Source organism: Ambystoma mexicanum, chromosome 3p (genome assembly GCF_040938575.1).
Source record: "Ambystoma mexicanum isolate Mex_15411 chromosome 3p, UKY_AmexF1_1, whole genome shotgun sequence".
In the NCBI taxonomy this organism is placed as follows: Eukaryota; Metazoa; Chordata; class Amphibia; order Caudata; family Ambystomatidae; genus Ambystoma; species Ambystoma mexicanum.
Window position 1 is genome coordinate 1,208,638,472 of NC_090925.1, and position 26,502 is coordinate 1,208,664,973.

General features: G+C 45.5%; 1 protein-coding gene across 3 annotated transcripts in view; it reads right to left on the reverse strand.

Annotated features, from left to right (window-relative positions):
- The window catches only part of CNOT6 (CCR4-NOT transcription complex subunit 6), a 632,403-nt gene that overhangs the window by 154,409 nt on the left and 451,492 nt on the right, over nucleotides 1-26,502 (reverse strand). For all 3 annotated transcript variants that reach the window (XM_069652648.1, XM_069652647.1, XM_069652646.1), the window contains exon 10: nucleotides 7,219-7,452. In XM_069652648.1, the coding sequence (XP_069508749.1) occupies nucleotides 7,219-7,452 (234 nt within the window). The remainder of the gene's footprint in view (nucleotides 1-7,218; nucleotides 7,453-26,502) is intronic.

Genomic DNA, 26,502 nt, shown 5'->3' on the forward strand with positions numbered 1-26,502 from the left:
CGAGGCAAAATGGTTATGGTCGCATCCCTGTACCAGGACACCCATAGAGTATGGAGGAAATCGAACGGAACGTAGCAGTAAATCAGGCAGTGAGGGGAAAGGCACAATCTTGTACACCCTTTGGAACACCAACCACTGGAAAGAGTAGGGACAGCATAGGATGTCCGCGAGGGAGATTAGGTAGAGAAAGCAGTGTCCCTTTAGGCCCTCACTTATAGTGTAAGGTCTTCGACAGTAGGGGTAATCAAGAGCGATAAACCTGTGACTAGGGATTTCTGGGCAAGGTAGGTGATATGATGTGGCATTTATAAAACACGCCTGAACAAAAGTGTGTTTCTAGGCGAGGTGCTTTGAGACTAAAGAGTGCCATAGAGCATTTTGAAAACCTAATCAAAAACTTTGAACCATTTCAGAATTCTTTGACCCATCTGACACCACCCACATGAGTTGAAAGGAGGAATTTCAATTCAAAGTGTCTTGCCACTGGGTGCACATGTAGGAACAGCAGAGGCTGGAAAGCCATCACAACTACCTTAACCTGGAGGGAGCCTGCACCCTATTAAGATGGGTGAAAGGGGGGGGAGGGGTTGAAAGGGACTTCTGCACCTTCTGTAGAAGGCGGTTGCAAGGATACACCCAAAGCATTAGCTGTGGCAGTGAGCAATTTCTGCAGGCCTTTCTCAGGCTTCGTTCCAAACGGGTTGTACCCAGCAACAGCATGTCCAGCAGCTTGGACTGGACGTCTGGCACAAATTGCGAAGTCATCATCCAGGAATGTCGGCCATAGACCAAACCCGATGCCATTGCAGTCTCCAGGCCAGCCTGCAAGATCTGGCATGTGACCCCTTTGCCATCAACAAGTGTTTAGAAACGTTAGACTGCCCCAGATATCCACGAACCAAAGCATATTTCGCCAACACGCATCGTGGGTAAACCTCTCACAAAGCAAGGCTCACGGACACAATGACCATCTGGCCCATTGCCTCCAGCTTTTTACTCTCGCCTTTGGGTGGCTGGGATGGTGAAGGACGGTCTTCAGCCCTGCGGTTGCAGACTGCACCACCAAGTTCAGTTGAGGGTGGGTTGAAAGAAAACCAGGATGAGGGACCCTGGGACTGACCAAGGCTCCTCCTAAACTGCTAGAAAAGGAGTGGCCACCATTGAATTAAACCGCTGAAGGGTTTTCGATGGGAGACCCTTGTCATTACGGTGATATGACAATTCAAATCTTGTTCCCTGTGGATCCTATTCCACCAGAGATATATAAAACAAAAGTCTAATTCACTCCATCTATGACCTCGACTAGGATTTTTTTTTTTTTTAATTGAGCGAAGGTTTAGTCTGCCAGTATTTAAACGTGCATGGGTGACGCCTTGCTTAAAAGAGCCCAATCTGGACCCATGGCTTCCATCTAACCTCCGCCCCATTTCAAGTCTCATGAAGGTGTTGGGAGGGCATAGACAAACTTAAACTAAGAAACCTCTGGACCGCCACTCTGGGTACACTTCCTACCAAGTGTATTCTGTAAAGTAAAAAAAAATAAAAATATATATATTTTAAAGCTAGGATGTCAAACTCTCAGGGTCTCTTACCTGCTCTCCAAATCAGTAGCAGATGTAGTGCGGCTTACTTTAAATGAAAAATGTTAAAAACGGTGCTCCTTTTATACACCACACTCACTAAGTGGGCTAGTGTTTTTTTCTGAGGTTTTAAGAATGGACTACTGCAACGAGACTGCTAGCCAGCCGAGATATCTTAATAGGCTACAAATACTTCAAAACACAGCGTCCCGCCTAGTTGCTGGCCTGCCTGATGCATTGCACCATCCCCAATGGCTCCCAGTTGAAAGTAAGATTAAGTTCAAAGCCCTCCGACTTGTCAAGCTCTTTAAGGGTAGGGCGCTTCCTACCTTCAGGTGAAGATCATTCCTTCTAAACCAAATAGAGTCTTCTGCTCGCCCAACCTCTGCCTACTTGTGATCCACAAATTAAGTTGTCTGTAGGTGGTAAAGCTTTCTTGGAAACTGCTCCTAATCTTTGGAATACCCTTTCAATAACCCTGAGGGTGATTGCAGACCATGCCACATTTTAGAAAGCACTGAAGACTTTCCTGTTCTCTCAATAGTTGAGACAAGCCAAGTATTTTCTGCCAGTCTCCTCTCTGTGGCCTTCTCAAAAGAGTGCCAGGATACCGTCGGGTGATAAACTCTGAAAAGGACAGTGGGGCTTAATGTTGCCGAGACTATAATTTGTATGCTTCATCCCCTCCTAGTGAGATGCCCAGCACTTATTGCTTGACCTTTTTCTTTAAATCCTAAATGGTTGGAGCCTTTTTCCACTCGTTCATTCTTTTAGGTTCTGTCTTTTGGAACTCTGTACTTTGTGTTCCACCTGTACTATGGAGGCGGTCTACTCCATAGCTCTTAAAAGGCATCTGTATTCTTCTAATGCAGCACTGTTGCAGGGTACCCTCAGGGTCAACTTTTAAGATTCTTCTTTTATATCCCCAACTAACTACAGTCCTTAGGGATAGAGAAATACTTAGTTTCTCTCCCAAAACTCTAAACAGATATTGGTGCACACACCACCTTCAGTGGAGTGCCAAAGGCATACCTAGTATCCCCTTGCTCGTGTGACTTTAGTCACACGGACCATCACCTGGTTATGTGGCTGGTGGCAGTGGATGGGTTCTACCAACTATTGTGCATTTTTTGGTACAGCAGACTATGTCCATAGCCACGGCGGTGCACAATAAGGGCACCCAAGTACCAACTTGGGAAACTCCATTTTTTGCCAATACTAGCGTGGTTCTTGTCAGCCCTTCTACCATTCTGTGTGTCTTTTGCCTTTGGTGGGAACCCGTGGGTATCCCGCCTAGGCTCCAGTGTGTCTGGCCAGGCAGGAAGTAGGGGAGGAATTTTACACCACCTGTCCTTTGTCTGCCAGAGTGCCTGAATAGGTCCAGCTCCCTCAGGGAGTCTCGCTGTCCTGATTGGACAGCCAAACACGCCTTTCTGTAAAATGCTGAGAGATGGCAGAGGAGTGTGTGCTGGAACTGTATAAAAGGTGAGGCTTCGGTAGTGAAAAGCAAGACCACAGGATTCTGAAGCAACCAAAGAAGACAACCAGAGACGCAAGCAGATCAATTTGCAACACCGTGAAGCGACCACTGCAGTCCTGACCCTGTTTTCTGTACGATAGAGGAGCTCAAAAGAGGACTCCTTCCCGTTGGTTGGTGGGAACAACCAGTCCCAAGACGAACTTTGAAACAAGCCATCTCCCGAGGTCCAAAGAGTTTCCAGAGCTGCGGAACCCCAATACCAGGAGACCTGATGCCCATTTCGAGTGCATAGTTGTGGAAAGGCCCAATCCGTCCAAATCTTTGCTGAACCCGTAAGGACACTCCAGCGATACGATCCAACTCCCCCAGACCCCCCCCCCACCCCCAGAGCGTGGGACTACAGGAAGCAAAACAGATTGGCCGGGTGATCCATGTCCTTTGTTGGTGCAGCAGAAAAGGCACCAAAACTGCAGTGAACCAAGAAGTTGCTGAAAATCGTGTTACAGGTCCTCCTTCAAGACTGCTGCTAAGAGATCCTGTCCATGGTCCTGCCTTCAGTCATCAGACCAAGGAATTCGGAGTTCAGGTCCAGAGATTACACCGCGGATCATCCAGCACGAACATTTTCTTCCAACCTAGGCTACTGTGGAGGAAAAGGGTATTGCTGACCTGATTCCAAGAGGGCGCTCCGGAGCGTTGGCGTGCAAGTAGATGTGTCCAGGGCAACCCCCTCTTACCCAAGACCTGACTCCGTCTTAAGGTCTCCCTGGTTAGTTGCTAATTTGCTGCTTCAATACCACTAGAGACTGGAAGAAATCCACAGGAACTCGCCATAATTTGCTGCTCGTCAAGACTTCAAGCCCTCCCTGAATTGCCTTTAGCTAGGGTTTCATTTCTCTTGAATTGCTGTGCTTGATTAGCCATCTTGTTGTGCTGTCTGCCGTGCTCGTACTGTGCTCTCGGGCTCCACCTTTTATCCCTGTGGGGAAGGCAAAGGGCCGTCAGGTGTGTGTGTGCGATTCTGATCAATTGCCTGACTTTGACTGACCCTTGTGTTGGGACATGTCAGGTAAACTGCTCTGGTGTTAGTCCATTGTCCTTTGTGTTGTGCGAAAGTGTTAGTGATGGGAAAAGGTGGGAGCAGTGGTTTGTAATGCACTATATGAGGATGGAGAAAAGGTGTCAAAGGAAGGGGGAATACTGCATCTCACCCTTCGGTATCCCACTCCCAGAGGACCCACCATCCAGGTGATCCTCACTTGTCCACCCCCAGGAACTGGATCCAACAGCGAGGGCCATGTCCTGGCCACCTGGATGACCCATCGACGGGAACTAGCTAGAGACACCTTCAGGTTTCTCACAGAAGCGTACAAGAGGGAAGCCTTCCCTCTTGAGACATGTACTGCAGAGGCTGCACAGTGGGACGCAAAAGCGATGGAAGCTTTCTTTCCCAGGAGGCTGTTCCCGGTGGCTGGAGTCCACCACAGGATCTCAGGAGCAAAACTACCTCTGGTTGCAGGTGGCGAAGGCGGACTAAGAAGCAGTTTGCCAGGTCGAGAGGAGCCACAGAAGCAGAACTCCTGTGAGGTCGAGGGGATCAGAAGTGCAAGACTTACCCAGCGTGTTCACAAGCTGGTAGTGACCCCCCCCTGCACCTCCTCCACCCACTTGTGTGGTCAATGCTGGCATTCTATCAGTAAGCAGCACTCACGCATGAGTGACAGGAACTCTGAAAGTAATCTGTAATATTGTGCTAGTGAAAAACAGCAAAAGCTGCACTCTCATATGAATGAAAGTAGTACTTTTGAATACAGAACCACTGAAAAACAGCAAAAGCCTTATGTAGCCAAAACAAAGGACCGTAACTGCGGAAAATCAATCAACCCGATGGGCCGACAGTGTTACGAAATATTTCAAGCATTGCCCAAGCAAAAAGATCAAGGCCAATACAATCCAGCAGATCTTGCCAATGGCAGAAGGGGGCTAATGAAAGGCCCATACGTAGTGAAACTGGTTGGCCATACCTTTTACAACATATGATAAAAACTGGTATTCTACTTCTCGCTTGACTTTGATATGAGTTTAGAAGACCTTTTCTGTATTTTTTACTTATGCAGTTGGGAAACAAAATGGTCAAAAAAGCTGCACTTCCGGAAAAGGATATTCAGAAGGAGAGAAGCATTTACAGAAGAGTATTAAGAAGCACCAATGTGTATCTTGTTTTCCCAAGACTAGTTAAAAGTTTTGAAGCTGCAAACTATTGAACACTGAAGCTGTTGTGAATCTTTTGTCAGTTGATCTGAACCATAAAAGCACTTGTGAAAATGCTGTCCAGTCAAGGGAGTATACCCGGATGGCAAGCCTTTGGAGAAGTAGGCCTAGCATGGAAGTGAACCATGTCGAAGTTGATTAAGTACTATAAATTGATCCTGACAAATACAATATATGTTTGTGGTATGTAGAAAGAATTGTGTAAAGCAGTTGCAAAGAAGTTATATTTCTTAAGAATTTACCAGTTGTGGCAAATCATCCTGCCCAAGACCATTACTGTTATTGATGAACTGAGAGACTATCCTTTATCCAAGTAAGATCAATTGTGCACTTATTCAAGGAGAAGGAAGCCCCTATTTTCTTTGTTGAATCACAGGAGTTGTAGGAACTTTGTTGACAAGCTGAGGTTACAAACCACTGTTGAAACCGTTACAAACCAGGATGTCCTTGTCTTCTCTTCTTAAACTATGAAGCAGAATCCAGCTTAAATATGGGGAAGGGGAATTTGTCCAGGTTATAAAGAGACTGGTTAAATTACGAATGTAATCATTGTTTTCAACTGCCATGCACTTCCATATTTATGTATTGGATGCATTAGTGTGAGGGACAGATATCCTTTGTTAGGGTTTCCTTTAGTCTATTTTAGGCAGGGAAATCCATGGATAGTGATGCACCTTTACAACCATTTAATGTAAAGAAATGGCATTTGTTGAGAAACCTTCAGAAAGTTGTCCGCCTCACAATTCTGACCCCTCTTTTTGTTAAGCAATTTTTTATTAAGCTTTGTAATGGATAAATACATAATTTATAATGAACAGTTAACCATTATAAGACTTGCTAACCAATAATCAAAGATACAAATGTAAATTGAGTTAACAATTAACACAACGTAGAGTATTAAGGTTACCATAAATGTAGAAATTCGCTAAAAGTTCCTTGCAATCCTTGCATTAGCTTGAAGATATATCTTTAGCACGGCAACATTGAACATTTGTGATTACTACTTGGGTGACTAGTATGCAACACATTAACGCTATATTCACAGTGCCTAATATGGACACAAAAAGAAATAATTGCCAGAGCCCAAATACTTTCTAGCACACGTGACATATTGGAGTGGCAGCCCACACAAGTTGTCAAGATATCTGGAGTTATAGCTGCAACTCCTACAAACGCAAACATAAAATAAACTTGTGTCTTGAAATTCGACCTTTCTTAAAGAACATTAACTTTTTATCTGATTTGATAGGTGGCAACTGGAACAGCTTTGCCATCTACCTACAAAAATGTGCAGGTGTGCTTTCCTCCTACAGTAAACTGATGGACACATGCAGGCAAAATAATTGCCGAATGAATGACCTTGCCAATACTGCAGCAAGATCTTGTATAGGATGACTTCGCTTAGGTATTTTTCTATGGCATGAACCTTTTTGCTTGCCTTGCTCCAGTGTTGCAGCAGACTGTCCAGTTATTAGCCCAACTTGCTGCGGCGGTGCCATTTCTTATACGTACCTGAGCTGCACCAGTGCGATGCATTCAGGTTAACAGTGTGCAAACATATCCAGCAGGAGTGCATAGCATGGTCTTCTTCCAACTCAAGTTACTCTTGAAAATGGATAAGTAGCACTGCTGCACCAGCGTGCATGATCAGGTTAATACACAAGGAGCCAGTCCAGGATACAGAACACTGCTAGCGCCCGCTGTTGCTGGCTGTGTGGCTATGACCGACGGATAAAGTTGCCTAAATACCACATCATAATTCAACTGAGTTTGAGACAATAAGTGGCCAGTCGGTGAAATAAGTACCAGGGCTGAGCTCTGACCAACACCCCCACAAATTAAGCACTCTGCAATCAACAAAAACCATTGCTTTTTTACAGCTCTTACCAGAGTCAGGGAGAGAGTTCAAATCAGCACACAGTACAAGAGGAATGGTTCCACCAGCTTCACCTGAAACACACGGCTTGAGGATGCGAGAGGCTTGATCAACAATATTCTTCACTTCCGAGAGGAACATCATTGTCTGCACCAGTTTCACGTCTGAATACTCCGGATCCCAGTGCATATGAGCATTAGCAACAAGTATAAACTGCTTGTCCATTTCTTTGCACAGTTTTCCAGCTATAAATGGACAAAAAACAGCCATTAGCAATAGTTTTAAACCTTTTTTGAATATTTAATGTAGAGTAAACAACATTGCATTTATTTGCGTTGTTTGGATTGCTTATACAGCGTCACTTCAAAGTGCCTGGAACGAAAAAGGAGGTTGCAGTGGTGAGGGAAGGGTAGAGGGGTAAAAGGGGATGGTTCAATGGCACATTAGCATGCAACTGGAGTTCATTCAAAAATGGAGGTCGATGAACAGGAAAGCCAACATTGAAAAACATCCAGAACATGGAAAACTGCATCTCAAGTTAGGTGCAATACCTTTGGCCTGCTAAAGTGCTCACATTGGGGAGAGACCAGCCTCTTCCTCCATTAGCTCATGGCGCATCAGGCGGAGAGCATCTACCTAACCTGCCACACCCGGAGGTCAACATGACAAGGAGGATACAGGCAACCAAATAACGCATGAAAGATGGTACTTGTATCAGACATGAAAAATATTTACAGATGCAGACAGAGTACAGCAGATTAAACATTTTGATTAGGCACAACTGGAACTTTGCATAAGAATTCCCCATTTCCAGTGAAATTCTATTCCTGTAAAGATAGTCTCATCCATAGGCTAATGATCTAGAGCTTCAAATTATGCACAGCAAGTAAAATCACCTCACTCAAGGCCTTTTCATCCATCTTTAAGGTGTTTATTATAGAGTACAGACCCTTCAGAGTAAATTGATAAATTTCAAACTACGACAAGCCAAGTTTGCTCTGGAGATGCAAGGATTATTAGTACCCGGCAGGGGCGTGGCTTCGGCCTCCGATCCAATGATGAGGGTCAGAACAGGGGCTTTACCATATAGTAAAGCCCACGCTCAGAGCCACCTCGGAGCTGGAGGCCGCCATCCTCCCCCACCGGATAATCAGGTAAGTGCTCCCCTATGCCCTCAACTTCCTCCTTTCGACATTTTAGTCCCCCACAGCTCCCACCCACGCCCCGCTTCCCTCGCTGGCACTGGAAACAATAGTGTTCCCGGCACGTGCCCGATGCACGAATAGCAGCCATGGAAAGGAAAGGACTTAGAAGTTCACTTTTCCCAGATCCATGACGGCCATCTTATTTTGTAGTTTTTTTTAAGTTGAGAAACAGCGAACATGTCATTTAACATAACTGAATATTATCCAGTGCCACACTGATAGAACTGTGGTTATTAGGCTATGCCACACTATGATATTACTGAATTTTAGCCTGTGCCATACTATGAATGAACTGAATATTGGCCTGTGTCGCATCCAGAGAGAATTGTGAATGTTGTCTTGAGCCGTGTCTAGAGAGGACTATAATTATTAGCATGTGCCACACTAAGACATAACTGAATATTAGCCTGTGTCACACTAGAATAGAACTGTGAATATTGGCCTGACTCGCATCCGGAGGGGATTTTGAATATTGCCTTGAGCCACACCTAGAAAGGACGGATTATTAGCTTATGTCACATTAGGATAGAACTGTGAATATTAGCCTGTGCCACACTATTATAGAACTGTAGCCATTAGCATACTTCGCATCCAAAAGAGGATTGTAAATATTACCTTGCGTCACAGCTAGAGGGGACTGTGAATGTTGGCCTGTGTCGCATCCAGAGAGGATTGCAATTACCACCTTGAGTCACACCGAGAGGACCCACAAAATGAGTCTCTCTTCAGGCAACAATGCTAATAACCAACCCTACTAAAACCTCATCCTTCTGCATTCACCTCTCAAACGAGAACTAAACACAACCATACCTCTAAAACCACAGAAAACCGCATGCACTTCACTACCCTACTCTGCAACAACATACTAATCCCACATAGCCTTACACAACAGCACACGATGGATACCGACCGGATACCACACCAAAAAGCTCAGCGAACGGTGTTAACCGAACTAAAGCTGCCAACAGCACATTACAGCTCCCTTGCTCTTTCTACAACCTTTATCCTACTAACGTAACCCAACCAGCTCCTCTTTCTTATCCGCCAGAGCGCCAGGGGACCCCTCCGGTGGCGATCGTGCACGCTACAAATTTCCTTTAACATAAAAATAAAATGATGATCAAGTCTCCTGCCAAGCCCAGAATGATTTAGAGCAACCCCTCCACGCTCGCAAAAGAAAAACCGCAACCTACTAGGGAAAAGGCCCAGCACACCTCTTACAAGGAGAAGTTTTATTTCGACAAAAATAGAAATGCGCCAGTAAAGTACACTGCTGCCAAGGAAGGTTCTGGCAAAATCAGTATGAGCAACGATTTATGAAGGCACGCTGCATCAGACACGTAAATGACAATGTGCAACTGGCTAGTTGGTTAGACCATATACATAGGCTACCTGCTCCATAAGGGACGTCAGGCAATTGTCCCAGCCAGTTTTCTTCCACGTCATCTTGTATGAAGCTACACCTAATTGACGATTACGTGAAAAATAAACAATGCATGCTCTATGTCTAACCTAATGTGCACCTCATACTGCAGACAAGAGTTGAGAGGATACTTCGAGGTCATTGCATCTAACAGACTACAGCTCAATTCCAGACATGTCAGTGCCCATCCAAAGCTCCCCACCCTCGTTTTGGCTAGGTTTTACCCCTCCCGGGACCTCATACCACAAATCTAGTGACCTATGGTGAAGGCAACAGGTTGCCGCTTTCTGATCGATTGGGGGTTTAACAGTTTTATGGTCTGGGACCAAATGGTACCTTGGAATGCTGGGGGGTCTTTGGATGGAGCATCTGGGTGCCATTATCTAGAGCTGGGACAGGAAAGGTCAGAGGATTGTACCCTCCTTCTCGTGGGATAGTTTGTCACCGAGAGCTCTCAATCCCCCCCACACCCCACCCCCGTGTGGACTTGCAGGGCATTCCTTCTGGGATACGAATGCTGGCAACATGAGATAATGAAAGGTCTATGACTCTCTGCAGCTCTGGCCTTTCTCACTGGTGCCCATGCTACAATCTATTCCCTATTCCCGCATACATGTGTGTGGCTCAGGCTGCGACTCTGACTGCAATATAAAGCCAAGGCCTCAGTTTCAATATGGCTGCTATTATGTAAGATGGCGTCTACGTCCCAATGTATTTTAAAACTAAAGCATACACCACCCTCCCTGCATTATAGCCCCTGGCAACACCCCACCCCCGACCCTCTAACCTCCCCGAAACCCTACTGCACATTTCCAGGCCTCTACCACATCCAAATGCACTTAGGGCCCTGGAATGATCGCGCGCCCCCCCCCCCTTCCCAACAGGGTTAAGGACAGCAGTGACTTCTGGGGCTGGGCCCACCACAGACAGTCTCTTGTTCCTCCCTGACCCCCAATTATGTGATTTTTCTTCACCTCTACAACCAGGACCCTTCCACCAACCCAAAAGGAGGGTGCTAGACAGACTCTATCCACCCCCCACCAAGTAGGGGTTGTAGTAAGAATAGAGATAAAGAAAAGAATACCTGCCACCTGCAAAGAGAAAGTAGACAAACCAATGCAGTGGGATAGTAAATCTCAATCCGGTGAGGATGAGCGAGGGTTGCTGTCATTTAATTTAGAGGACTACTGTTAAACCTCATCAACTCATTCCTTATTGAAACATGCACAATATACTGTAAGAATGTCTATGGCAATTTATGTAGATGCCACACAATTCACAAATGTTCATAAATAGGTTCTCAAAGAACACAATGCTCTCACGCATGGTGCAGGTCTAAGGAGAAAAAATAGAAAAGCATTGCAACTATTATTGACTACACAACACAATATGAGAAAGTGTTTTCATTGAGATAATCATTTTCTAGCCAATATATCTACTTTAAATGAATCAAAAACCACAATAGCTTTCTAAAGGTAATTCTATGCTCATCAGGTCTCACTAAAATACGTGATGAACCAATACCTCTCCTTTCTCAGCGGGACATTAAAACAGGTAAAACCATCTCAGAATCTCACTGCTGCTGGAGGAAGGCTTAAGTTGTACAATCCAAAAAACGATCCAATAGCAAAAAGCATGTAAGAACCTGTCATGGCCTTGAATGGCTATAACAGCCTTAAGAGATTAAGTGTCAACTGATGTGACCATGATGCATACATAAGCCACATGTGAAAAAGCTAGTTCAATGGGTATTGAGCATCCGTGGTGAACAATGCTTCCCTACACATCTCAATTAAAAAGTAATTATCCTCTCAAAAACAGAAAAGGGAACCTTTTTGAGCCTATGACATCAAAAAAAAAATTCTATTTTAATGCTGCAAATACTCAAGATCAGAAAGGGAGCAGTAATGAGCCTCCTCCCTGCTCCATAATCTAGAACGGATAAAGTTTTCCAGCTTGCTCTGGCCCTCTGCTCTGCCTCACTCCAGCGGCATTCAGTGACAGATGTCACCCCTCCCAGAAACTCTGTTCATATAGCCTCCAGTTTGTTTATGCATATTCCCAGAGAATCTACAAATATTCAGTGAGAATATTAAATATTCCTCTGGCGCATCCAGCCTTACTCGGTAACATGTAGTCCATCAGAACATTGTTTATAATGTCCGTTACTATTTACACAAAACAGAACCGCAGCCCAGAACCTAGGTTTACAGTGTTCTCCCCATTTATCAAAACTGCTAATATCCATCACGAAGCCTGGACTTGAAGGGAAAATGGCAAATAAATAATTTTTATGTTTTAGTTTGTGAATACAATTCAAATGCAACTTTTTACTGACATGCCATCTCTGCTCCTACATTTCTACACCAATCATTACTACACAGTTTATAATAATGCTCACATCTCCTGAATTTATTTCCTCCAGTTCAGCCAAAATACACAACATCAGCACCCGCACCCTGCAGCAGGGGATCGCAACAGTGATGCTCTGCCTGCAGCTAATCTATATATTTAGGAGAGAGTCCCTGCAGCCGGCTCCTAGGCAGAGTCAGACGCTAGGAAAGAGAAAAGCAAAGTTACAACATAGATGTAATTCAGGACATTTTATCTGCAACCCATAGAAACAACAATCTAGTTGCCGGCCCTGCCTCTACTCACCGCCAGGCCTCAGAGTGCACCTTAACACGCATGCCCAGGAAGGAAGAATCCAAGTTAGTGGACTGCATCATTAAAAGCTCAGGTTGCTGAACAGGATAAATGGCAGCAAATAAAGGAAAACAACCGAAAAGGCAAGTAACATATGCCCAAACCATAGTGCAGGTCTCAGCCCAGGGTGATTGTTCTGGTCCCTATAAAAAGCCCCGAAAGGATAGTAGGGGAGTGTTGGTGTGTGCATCATCGTGGCGAAGCAGGAGAGTGAAAGGTGCAGGCGGGGGTAAGGAGAAAAAAGAAGGATCAGAAAGTGGTGTGGCAAGTGGTACAGGAGGAGTAGGTGCTGTGGGGAGCAGTAGAGGGGGAAGTTGCGGAAAGTTCGAGCGTGCAGAAAGTGAATGTGTTGAGATCCAAGGTGCAGGAGGGGGCGGTGGGGAAGAGTGCAGATGAAGGTGGTGGTATAAAAAAGGTAAATGAAGGTACATAGGGGGTGGAAGTGCAGTGAGAACAGAACTTTAAAAAGGTGGTTTTGTGGAAAAACCACCAGAACAGAAGGAGGCTGAAGGAGAGTATGGACATTGGGTCAGAAGATCAGGAGGGGGCCGGAAAACAGTTTGATCAGAGAACAGACCAAGGAGGAGAAGATGAGTTAAGGACAGGTGCATCCAAGACAGGGAGAGTAATTGGAGGAAGGGAAGAGTTGCAAAGACAGATGAGGAAGGGAGGATACCTTGGAGGTACAGTCAGACTACATCAAACTGGCAGTTCTCAGGAGGGCTGTTAATGAGTTATTGACAACAGCTAGAAGGGTGCAGTACCAATGTGCATTCGAGATATATATATCCGTTAACCAAAAAGGCATCGGCCACAGATTGCAGCGCTGCTTTGGCCCCAACACCTGTTGCAGTCAGTAGCAGCAGTGGCTGCAGCACCTTCCTGGTGTGCCTGTGATAGACTAATAAGTGTTCAAACAGTGTAACCCTCAACTGGGAGACCTCAACCAACTGGGTCCCAGGATTCAATCTGCCTACCACCACTACGTTTAATGGGTTTCTATAAATAGTACCTTTTACGCCTGAAGCATTCATTGAGTCTGTACTGTAGTTCCGTTTAAGTTTTGATTTGACACCAACTTTTCCATGCGTTTCTTTTTATCGATTCTTTTGATTGTTTTTATATTGCAATAGGTCAAGGACATCAACAAAAAAAAAATCACCAAAATAAACTTTAAAAAAGGGGTGCTCATCAATTGTAATCTTACACTTTCAGCATTTATATGCATTATGATTTTTTTTTTAAACTCTACTCCAACACAACGTAGTACCTTGCTCAAAAGTGGCATTTGGCTCAAGCAGTTTTCCACTTGCTCAGCTCCTTCTCTTTAACAGTCGATACCTTGCAGCATCAAGATGACATTTAAAAGGCAGGTTGAAATCCAATATTGCTCCCTCCCACTGGAGACAAATGCTCTTGCTTTTTCATAGCTAGCGCTATGCTATGGAGCCTACAAAAGCAAAAATGAGTTCGAGCACATCCCATACATAATGTACTCTGCTACAAATTAACAATAACATTCAAGCCCTCCTTGGTATGATCCAGTATAGTGTACACTCATCCCCCCACCCCCCTCTGCTTCCTGCACTTTGGAATCTCATGAAATAGAAGGACAACATTGCTACAGTTGCAGAAGCCGTTCCCCTAAAGATGGAGCTGCTGTGATTGGCAATAAACTGAGGTGTTTTTGGTGGAAGCGCCAAGCCATTGCCTGTGGTCAAAGATCAAATTTGGGGGAGGGGGACATTTCCATTCAATAATAGTACGTTTCTCTGACCGTCATTACCACGAACAAAGCAACACTAAAAAAGGAGCGATTATGGTGGGCTGAGTTCAAACCATTTCTTTTCCAAGATTAGCATGGTTGTTACCAGTGGCAGATCTATGGTTGCTGGACAGCGAAATATGCTCCTATGCATTGTCATTACACTGCAGCATTCACAGACTGGCAGAGCATACCCAATGCCATCAAAACATACCCTTGAATAAGGAGCATTTTTGCCACCGGTCTTATCGGGGGTTCTACAACCTTTGGCTCAGATTTTGAATACAGCTCCCATCAGTCCAAGCCGGCAAGTTAATTGCTGAAGGGTCATGGGAATTTTAGTACAAAATATCCCAAGAGGTGCAGGTTGCAGACTTCAACTTTCACCGCTATGATACAGTCTATCAGATAAAGGACTTGCATTCATTCCACCCCAGTCCTTGGTTGGCGAGGGGGTGGGGGGGGTCAAGGTTTGAATTTCTGAATTGGTATCTCCAAAAATATATACCGAACAGTGGGGAAAAGTCATTTCCGCCCAACATCCTGTGAACCAATACATAATGTCCTATGACTGATTTGCATGAACAAACTACCAATAGGTCTCTCCAAGGGCATGCTAGTCTGAACCTCAAAAACTCGATTCATGTGCAAGCTGCATGCTTTTACTAGAGGGCACCCAGTCCATCAGGTGAGAAAGCCATAGAGCAGTGCAATGACTCCATCATCACCCTCACTTTAAACCGAACAGATACTGCAAGAATTAACAGCCGTTGTCCTCAAGTAGCCACCACAAACCACAGAAGAAAATCCAATATTCCTCACCTGACTTGGGACTTGCTTTTGTTGGTTGATTCTCGTAAATAGATCAAAACATATGTCAGTCCATAGGTCAGGAAATTGTTTGAGCATACAGTTCGATAACCCGTCAGGACCGGGCGCACGAGAGTTTTTAGCTCTCACAATTGTCTCTCGGATTTCATCCTTGGTAAAGTGTAGGTTCCATGAGGTAATGTTGGAGATTGGCACAATAGGAACAACGTCTTTGGAGTATAGATCTGTAAAGTGCTTGACCCACTCCTTTTCTAATACTGGGCACGCTTGCAGAGCCATTTGCGAGGTTTGCATGCAGTTGATGGTACGCCAGAACTCGCCACTGTTCTTATTCCTGAGAATCTTCATCATTGCTTCGGCGTCGTTTTGCTGTAGTACAACTCGATGACTTTTAAGCCAGTTTTTATAGGCTTGTTTAACCGCTTTGTTTTTTGCAGTTATTTCAGACTTGGGGCCCTGATTGTTTTTTCGAATCTCTGCTCTCATGGATCTTTTCCGTTGCATTATCATAAGCTCAAAGCTATGTTTTTTCGTAAATGACTGGTTTTTGAGACCAAGATTCCTGCTTTTGAACTGAGACAGAATTGGCGTATATTCAACCTCTTTCGTCGTTGCCTTAAACTGGCGGCTTATCTTCATCACGTCCTGTTCTTTCAGTTTTAAGCGAAGGCGATTGGTTTCCACCAATACTTTGGGGTTCCACTTATTGCATTGCGGGCCTTTCGTGTCAAGGAATCTAAGTTCCAGCATATCGTGATCACTGTTGGGCATTGAGCGGATTTTCATAATTTTTATTTTTCTGTGCAACGTATCGGATACAAACATGTAATCGATAGTGGAACTTTGCCCATCACGCTGCCATGTGGACTTAGCTGGAATGTCACCCTGCGTGTGACCGTTTAACATCGCGAGCCCTCTCACTTCCATCTCTTCTCTCCATATCTCTGCCAAACGGTTTTTAGAGGAATTCTGAAGTTTGAAGAAATCGATATTTAGATCACCACAAACTATCACTGCGCTTCCGCTGCTTGATTCCAGCAACTTATCAAGGATTGCAGTAATTTGGTCGACGAATGGCAGTGAACCAGTCCGTAGATGGTTCCAGTATACATTAATGATATAGATCACATCACAAGCATTGGCAGCAGCAGCAGTTTTACGTATCTCGCAGACTTGAATGAATGCTGTGTGATTGACTGAGTTGTGCAGTCGGTAGCCCGATGATCTTTTGATCATTGTTAACAGGCCTGCAACTGGACGGCCCTTCTCGGCTTTAATCGCTGGATTTAGCGCACACTCGTACTCTGGAGCTATTGGTAGTTCGCGCATCCAGGTTTCCTGTAAACAAATAAATTGTAGGTCTTGTGCCCAATTGTTGTTTAGAAGATGTAAAAAACCGCGTGTGTTCCATGAGGCAAAGGAACATTCCTGCTCGGTAATAGTATTTGGGCGTTAGCTGATCGAATGAGCATTCAAGGCCACAGCCATCCATTTCCAGTCTTCCGCCCGTTCGGGTTCCCTTTGATTATTTGTTTGTGGTGGCACGTAATTTCCTGGGCATCTCCCATTTTCAATGGTAATTTTAATTCTCTCAATTGGGACAATTCGACTCTGCGGGTTCTTTTCTGCCGCCATAAAGCCTTGGGACGGAAGAGATGGAAACTGGGCCGTGCAAGAGAGATCGATCTGTTCAGGATGGACCTGCCGATTTATTCTCCTTGAACTGGTTTTCTCGCCTCTCCGTGAGCTTTAGACGTACATTTCATAGGAAGCTGGATATCGGCAAGTTCAGTTGTCGTCGCATCTTTAACATTTTCTCGTTGTTCCGGGTTTCTCGCTTTATACGTGTCAAAACCCATTGATAGTAGCTCTTCATTCGCCTCCAAGATTACATCTGCGATTAAGTTGGAATTTACATGTAGAATCACCTTATCGGTGCGACGTTCCTCGGGAAATTCGATTATTTTCAAGTCTTTCGACTCCAAAGAGCGAAGTCGGGGTACATAGTGAAGCAGTTTTAACACATTGGTTCTGTTCAAAATTAGTTTGTCCTCGCCCTCCAGACGCTCAAGCACTAATTTGATCAGCAATGAGGGTTCTGGTTGTCTAGGAGCATGCGGCGCTGTCTTATTTTTCAGATTTAGTGTCGCCGGGGAGGCCTTATGAAAGACCAGTTTCTGGGATTTCTCTGTAATGGCGTCAAAAACGGGGGACACCTCTGAACAGAATTCTTTTTTTTTTGGCAAGTGGCTCAGTTAGATCAGATTTTTGAGACTTAAGTAGGCCTTGAAGCCTTTGTCTTTCCCTTTTCGCATGCAAGGTCAGGAAAACTGGACTCCTCTGCTCTCTGATTATGTCAGGCCCCTCATTAACCTGTAGCATAATCTCGCAAATTCTATTTTTGGCTACTCGAATGGGGCAAGTTGAAGGAGTTTCACATTGCTGTGCTTCCAATTTAGGACAGCTTTGGTTTTCTGGTGCTGGATTCTGAGAGTTATTACATATGTTTTTACCAGCTAAAGAAGTAACCACTTCTTGAACGGCGCATAGGTCATCAGTAGATTTATTCACCTCATCATCAGGATCGATGTTATCTTCATAAACTGACATGTTCAAGAGTTCTGTTTGTATGACTAAGTCCTCAACGTTCGACGGATTCTGCGACACCTTGGACTTTAAGTCATCCAGTTCGTGATGAGCATTTTGAGTCTCCTTAATAGTGTCCGCTAATTTCAAGCTGGTAGTAATAGCCTTGTCAACTATTTGGAACATGTTTAAGTTCCGCAGAAATTTGCGAGCTCCTTTTAGTTGCGATTTTTTTCTGGCAGGCATGTTTTTTTGCTTTTTCAATTGTACGTTACAAGACTTTCTGCCAGCATGTATAGGCGAATGCACTTCGTTGTCTAAGCTTCCGAAGATGGAAAACAAGCCTACAGGCTTTGGAGTTGCCACTTTTGCGAGTTGCATCTCGGGGGCCAACTCTGTAGTTTTCTGTACTATAGAAGTTCCGGAGGCCATTTGCACGTCCCCTAAAGCTGGATTGAATGCATTTTTTGTTTGCAGAAATGCTGTGTTAAAGGAAATATCAAGAGAAGATGTTTGGCCAACGTTTTTATCCCGAGGTTCACTCACAGTCATTTGTTTTTGCGCCTCCGTTTCCAGCGTATATGGTCTGTCCTTCAGTGATTCATGTGAGATGTTAATCACCTCACTTGATACGGCATCAACTGTCTTATCATCCTGGAGGACTTGCTTCAATTGGTGGCTTGGTTCTGAACATAGAGGCGACATCTTAGCCAACGGTGAGGAACTTGTAAGTGTATTCCCATTAGTGGGCAGGGCTTTACTTCCCGGCTCTTCTGAATTTTCATCGCCCAGCCGGTCTTCGCTTTTTTTGATAGCATGTGAACTATGAAACAAGGACAAGGCTTCCTTTGCAACCTCAGCGAATAATTTTTTGTCAATCATGTCATTCTTTTTTGCCTCTTTTACTGCTGTGATACCAGCCAAAATTTGATGCGATACATCTTCTTGTTTATGTCTCTCCATCTCTTGCATTGATTCAAGATGGATCAGTTTTGAATTCAACAAGGCTAGTAACGTAGTGACGTCCTTGACATTGTCGCTCAAGGATTCGTATAACTTAGTAAAGGGTGCCATCGAGATTGCCATTGCCGATGTAAGCGCCATCATGAGATCGCTAGAGGGCACATGAACACAAGGAGCGGTTCGATCTTCTGCTATCTTCCTCTCTGTCTCAGGAACAAAACGCCTCCCTCCGGCCCATTTCCTCCTTATCTTTGGGAAGGGACGGTCTCCCATTGAGGAATCTGACGTTTCCGAATCATCAGACGACTCTTCACAAGTTAAACTTTCCCTTACACCGAACTGGGTTTTCCTGTTATTAGAGTGACCGCTCGTGTGTGGGATCGGTAATCTTTTCTGGCAATCGACAACGTTACCAACTTGAGATTGAACAAGGCTCTCCGGCGATTCAGCAGTGCATGCTTTGCTTCTTTTGTAGTTGCTCGATCCCCATATATCACGATTTAATTCGGTGACATTCATACAAGTTCTTTTCTGAGGGGGTTTTTGGAGATATTTCGGCTGTTAGGGTAGATACAGATGGCCGTTTGCACGATCTAGATTTATTTAAGTTAATCAGATTCTGTAACACGGCCGAGACGACCTCTAGTGAGTTTCTTTTGTCATTGCCCAATGGGGCAGCTTCTTTAGCGTGGGGTGTAAGCGGGCTCAAATTCTGATGCCAAACGGTCGTCCCACTGGGCGCCTTAAAAGGGCTGTCGTTCAAAGCTTTATTAATGGCAGACCTAGCACTGTCTGTTCCACTGGACAGCCCCATATGGATCTCGGGGCGAGCAGACGCTGCTGCGTCAATCACCGCGGCAGCCAGATCTCCCAGGCGCAACACCAGCCCCGGGACGCCCACATTACTCTCCCCACACGTGACCTTGGCTGCCGCTAAAGGCCACGCCCCCCAGCCGTCCCACCTGCGTCATCAATGAGCGCCGCGGCAGGAGAGTCAGACGCAGCACTGGACCACCAGGCCGCTGCGGCCCCCTCTGTTACAGGGACGCCTCCAGTCGCACCGGTTACAGCCGACCTGCGCATCGCTGGCGGCATGGCGACACTGCTAGTCGGCTCATCCAGGTTAGATGTGCTCATATTACTCAACAAATCAAGGTTATTCTTTGCCCCCTTCGCTTCGTTCGAGGATGTTATAACTATGCACCCCTCTTCCTCCGCCTGATGCACATGGAAAAATGGGGCGGATAGGGGGGGTGAATTGAGTTCAGCCAACACTGGAGGAGCCAGGGACGATGGCGAGATCTGCTTAATGGGTGCAACCTCGTCCGTGAATTGCACGGGTTCAAACACCTCTTCCAACTCTGTGGCAGCATTATCATCAGTCAAGTCAGTATTTCCAGATTGCGACCCACAAGAAAAGTATTCACTCACTTTTTTGTTGCTTCTGATGATGTTTGCTTGGGTCATGGTAGTCATTGCTGTTTGTCTTGCTTGTGCTCTAGTCCTTCGTAGCACCTTAGACGTATATAGATTTGATGGATCCATTTCTCGGGTAACAGTTGACCTGTGCCGTACGCCGCTCGCCAAACAGCAAACAGTAAGATCCACAGCCCTTCGGTCCTCAGGGCTTAGCGCCACAAGGGTGAAAGAGGCGGCCTTATATACCTTGTGACCAAAGTCAGGTGACCAGGTCAGCTGCTGTTAAAGGTATAGGCACACGCACCTCAACGCCTTCTTCTCCTTCTCCTTCCACTCGCCACAGCAAACAGTAAGATCCACAGCCCTTCGGTCCTCAGGGCTTAGTGAGACTGCCATTATTGTGCCGATCTTCAAGAAGGGGAATAGAGCATCACCAAAAAACTATCGCCCGGTGGCCTTGCTTGATGTGTTGGGTAAGATTTTTGCATCTCTTTTGCAAGTGCAACTGACTAACTGGGCCAAAACAGCGAAAAAAATAGATGAACGACAAGCGGGCTTTGTGAAATTTGTTGGATGCTCGCTAAACCTGCTGATTCTAAATCTGCTTAAAATGGAAGCCCTAAGAATGAACACGAGAGTGTATCTTGCCTTCGTCGACTTCTCTATGGCCTTCGATATGATAGATCGTGAACTGTTGTGGGAAAAACTAGAGTTGTGGGGTTGCCCGGTTGGCCTACTAGCGGCAATTAAAGATCTCCACTCAAACACCTCAATTGCCATTCGGCTGGATCCTTCAGGAACGTTGTCCACCCAAATCAAGACACTGAAAGGAGTGAAGCAGGGTTGCCCACTAGCAGCCGCGATTTTCAGTCTATTCATCTCCGATATCGGTGAAGCGATTCAAACAGTGAGATCCTTTCCAGCTAATCTCAATGGATCGAAGATAAACTGGCTGCTGTACGCAGATGATTTAGTAATCCTGGATTTAACATCTATCGGGCTCCAACGCAAACTTGATGCTGTACAGAACTATGTTTGCCAGAATAATTTGAAGATCAATACATCTAAAACAGAAATATTGGTGTTCGAGAACTTGAAAACAAGTCACAATTCAAAAGGCTCAAAGTATGTATGGTCTCTAAATCAAGAGAAATTGCAGATATCAAAAAGTGTAAAATACCTTGGTATGACACTTAATTCCAGTATCTGTGAGGAGCCTTGGGTGGCCGATTCAAAAAGGAAATGTGGCCAGTTGGCCTGTCAAGGTCCGATAATACACAAAAAATATGGGCAATTTTCAATGATACCATTACGCAACTTTTATGAACAAAAAGTAGTACCAATTCTGGTATATGGTGCAGAAAATGCCTTTGGTTGCCCATCAACACATTGGAGCTCACTAGAACATATGTTCTGGTCAAAGACCCTAAATCTACCACCTGGAATCGCAACGGCCTGTATACGGTACGAATTAGCATTAATCTCCTTGCATGCGAGAATATGCTGGAATCAACTTGCACTATTTCGAAAAACGTGTGTAGAAGCGGGAATATTTCAATTCCAGATATTTCACAAGGCGGCATCAGGAAGTCCAGATATCCTTTCTCAATGGATAAAACGCTGTGAAGATCTTCTGGTGATCAACATCAGCTTGCAAATTCTCCATAGTAATCCTCCGGCCGCAAAAGTGCGACTATGGCGTGCCGACTGGATAAATACATGTCGTGAGCGATTGATGGCTAACGCGATGACAGACTCGCCTACGGAAGCAAGAGGGTACAACATCTTGCAAAAATACTTGTCCCGCTTTCCAAACGCAAATGCAAGAAGACTATTTCTACTGTTCCGGTTGAATGCATTAAGAACCAAAGAACGAACGAGTTATTGGGCGTGTAATGCGGGACTAACCTCTACTTGTCGCTTTTGTAATAAGGAGCTAGAGTCCTTAAAACACTTAGTCCTCTTCTGTTCAGCTCTAAGAGACGCTAGATCAATACATCTGGGCCAATGGTCAGATGCAAATCGTTCTGCATGCGCAGAGGAGTGGTGGCGGAAAATGTGGAATGGACTGGACATGAAACTAATCTTGCCCTTGACTTCCTTTCTGGCTATTGTCGAAGCGAAATTAAAAGAGAACGCAGGTTAATAATGAGCCTGAGAAAAGGGTTGAGAACTCTTAAAAACCATCTTCAAGGGGAAATCTGGGTGACAATCTCTGTTCGAAGGTATGGGGAGAATGAAATCGATCCAGTCGGGGGCATTGATAAAAGATGACGGAGTCGGTAAAACTCTTGTTTTGTGTAGATGTTTGTGTAATATTTTAAAGGTTTGTTTTAAACCAATAAAATTAAAAAAAAAAAAATATTCCTCACTTGAACAACCTGCGCTTGTTTACACCTCACTTTCGGCTTTGCTCACCTGTGGAGGGCCTAGGTGCACCACAACTACTATACAAATATCACTGTGTCCCAGACAAAGGCCAGAGTGTGATTAAAAGCTGAGAAAATATTCCACAGCATCACTTTTCTTCTCAGTAGTGGGCTATTCACAGAATATAGAAGCAAATAACTTAAGCCCTGCTCCCTGCTAGGCAAACTCCACATTGATGAGCCAAAAAAAGACCAAACATCTGAAATGCAAATGGGACCCAACTCCCAAGCACCACAAAAAGCAGCATGCAACTCCTGCTAAGGTGGCATGAAAGAATAATGTGCTTGATATTAAACAGATTAAGTATCGTCCAACAGGACTTTGCCACTACTTTACTCTGTATCCAGTTAATATGTCGAAAATATAATTTCGAATGACAAACATGTCGAAAACATTTTACCTAAAAAAAAAAAATTGAAAGTATTTTTTAATTTACTTTTTTTTGTTTCGGGAGTAAAAAAAAAAAGGTTAAAAAAGGGGGGGTCTGGGAGAACCCCCCGCCCATTTCAGATAAAAAAAAATAAAAAAAAACACATTCAAATTTTTTTTTGGGCAACATTTTTTCAACATTTTGGCATTCGAAATTATGTAATTCGAAATAGTCACTATAAACCACTTTACTCATCAGTATTATACTGTATGTTACTGTGCAATGTATACATTACACCACAGACCATGCAGTGTGGTCACTCAAATAGTTTTACAACTGTTTGGCTTAGGCAAATCTTGTTGCCGAAAGTCCTCCAAATGCAAGGAACAGTCTTACCTCACACCAGTGTACATCTTGACGCTGGGACACTTCACATCCACAGGACCACCTCACTCAATTTTTCACAACTCCTAAGACTCCCTAAAACTTGTGCACTTTGGGAATGAATAACAAATTACTCACCGTAGTGACTAATGTACTCCCCTTTCCTCCATACTGTATGGGCGTCACTCGCTAGTGACAGGAGAACCTTTTCCACCAGAAACATCGCCCCTTTAAATTTAGATGCAGGCGCAGCCCTGGGAGCATGCGCTCCCGCTGACTGTGCCCACGAGCGCCATTCCTCAGTCCCCTGCAACGCTTCGACAATATTAACATTGCCTAATGACAGCAGTTTTATTAGGGGGAGGATGGTGGATGTATGGGAAAAAGGGGGCTATGGACTACGTGTACGTTAGTCACTACGGTGAGCAACTTCTAATTACTCCGTCTCATCCCCTTTCCTCCATACTGTATGGGCGATAACTGAATGTAGCCCCAGGGTGGAGAGTTGCCCCTCTTAAGAAAACAAGTGCCTTAACACTGCCTGACCAAATGCAGCATCTGACATGGCGCTAGCATCCAAGCAGTAGTGCTTGCAGAACAAGGGAGTAGCCCACGTAGCTGCCTTGCTGATAACCTGCCACGGAATGTGTCTTTGGAGAGCTACCACCGTGGCCTTAGCTCCGATGGCGTGGGCATGCCCGTTTGCTGCCCCCCCATATGCCGACTTGATTGCCATAACCATAAAACTTGCTATGGAAGCCTTGGAGCCCTGACAGCCAAGTTTTGACCACCCTCCCAAAAGGTGACCAAGAGGGTGTCTGGTTTACAGAAGCTCTTGGTTCTGTCCAGGTAGAATCTTAGCGCACGCTTGACATCCAGACAGTGCAATACCCTCCGAGTGTCATCCTTAGGGGTCTGCTAAAAGTCGGTAACACCATCTCCTCATTTAGGTGAAAAGAGAGGTCCTTAGGTAAAAATGCAGGGCGTGTTCTGAGCTCCACCTTGTCCTTATGAAATGTAGTATATGGCTCTGAAGCCACCAGTGCCAGGATCTCACTGATTCGGCATGCCAAGGTAAGGCCCACTAGGAGGGCCGTCTTAATAGGAACTAGCCTGATGTCTGCGGACACCATAGGCTTGAATAGTTTATTGCTCAGGACCACATTGAAGTCCCACACCACCACATTGAGGTCCCACACCGGGTGTGGTTTCTTGATCAGTGGATACAGCCTGGTCAGGCCTGCCAAGGGCTTCTTAACCACCGGATTCGATGGTGAAAATACCTCCTCTTCAGAGTTCTTGTACGCTCCAATGGCCACCAGATCTGTGCCGCTTGTGTCTACCTGCACCCCTGAGTGTGCGAGGTATGCAGAGAAGGATGGCACATCGTCCAACGTGCAAGTCAACAGATCAATTGCCTTTGATTCTGCCCAGTGACATAACCTGGTCCACTTATTTTTTACTGGCTTCTGGTAGCGACGCCCGTAACCCCCTGTAAAATGGCCAGGTTAGCCTGTGACAGGTGCAGATGCTTCAGGGTGACCTGTTCAGGAACCATGCTGCGAGGACCAACTTCTGAGGAGATGGGTGGATGACGGTGCCTTCCCTGCTAAGAGTACGTGTGCTGGGTCCAGCAGAAGGTGCACCAGGGCTTGGTCCGACAGGCTGAATAGTTCTGAGAACCAGGGTCTTACTGGCCAACCTGGAGCTATCAGGATGATCCGAAGGTCCCGAGACTCCCTGATCCTGCAGATGACCCTGTGCACCAGGGGAGTGGGGGGAAGTGTATGCTTTCATGTTGTTCTAAAGGAACTGCATTGCGTCGCCCAGCGAACCCCTGCCTTACCAGAGCCAGGAATCGAACTGGGGGCACCTCCTGTTGGTACTTGTGGAAAAGGGGTCCACCTGTGGATGGCCCCACCTGTTGAAGATCCACTGAAGGACCAGCTCATTCAACTGCCATTCGTAGTGGTCCACGCCCAGCCTGCTGAGCCTATCCGCCTCTAGGATGGACTCCCCAGGGAGGTGGACTGCCGACACGTACATGTTCACCAGAGCCCACTCCCAAATGTCAATCGCCAGTCTGCAGAAAGTATGAGACCGGGTGCCACCCTGCTTGTTGATGTAATACATGCTGGTGGAGCTGTGTTTGAATGAGACTCGCCTTGCCGGTGATCATGGGTAGGAAGCCTTTTAGAGCAAGTCAGATAGCCATCATCTCAAGCCAGTTGATGTGCGCCAGCTGCTCCCGACGGGACCATACTTCATGGATACTGGCTGTCCAGGGTAGCTCCTCATCCCTCTAGGGATGAGTGTGGTAATGGTGACCTGAGGCGCCGTTTGCCGGAAGGGCATGTCTATCCACAGGTTGTCTGTACTCCACCGTACGGTGTGGACATATTGAGACCCGTTACCACACTCGCCTCTCCTGAGAACCAGCCTTGACCACTCTCCATACTACCTCGATTGGTATGACTAAGCTCCCAGAGTTTCCCTGTTCTCTATAACTAGGTTGGCCTCCTAAACATCTGTCCACCAGGCCAGAGTTTAGAAACCCAGTCCAACAGTTGTGTCCAAATATTCAAACAACTTTCCGTAATAGAAACCCCCCACACCCTTATACTCCCGGGATTGCCCCCTCCCACCACCCCATCAAGAGTCGGCGTTGACCCACGCAGAAATAGGACCGCAACTGCACCATCCCGCTCAGGCACTCCAAGTGACAGTATATTTCTGCCCTCAACTTTTATTACTGTAGAGTATGGTACTGCAGTGGATACCATGCAGCTTCAGTAGGGCTTAGTAAATTTCAGTAATGCCATCTTTTCCTGCGTAAAACCCTGGTATATTATGAGATCATCAAGAGTTCTCAGCTGGTTCCATTTCTACCTTGCTAATAGCCAACAGTTTGTACAAATGGATTCTTCCAGATCTCCAACACTACCTATCACCTGGTGAGTCCTGCAAGGATCCATCTGTCCCCCGGGATCTTCAATCTTTACATGGAACAGCTCAGAACCCTCCTCGCTCCACACAACACCCACCAATACACAGATAACATGCAGTTCTACCTCAATATATCCTCAAAGACAACAGGCTCAAGTCTGCCTCACATTGATCCAGTCCTGGATGTCCAATGCTTACCTGAAGCTCAACCTGTCCAAGACTGAATTCCTACTGCTGACCAACACCAAATACCAAGACATCCTGACC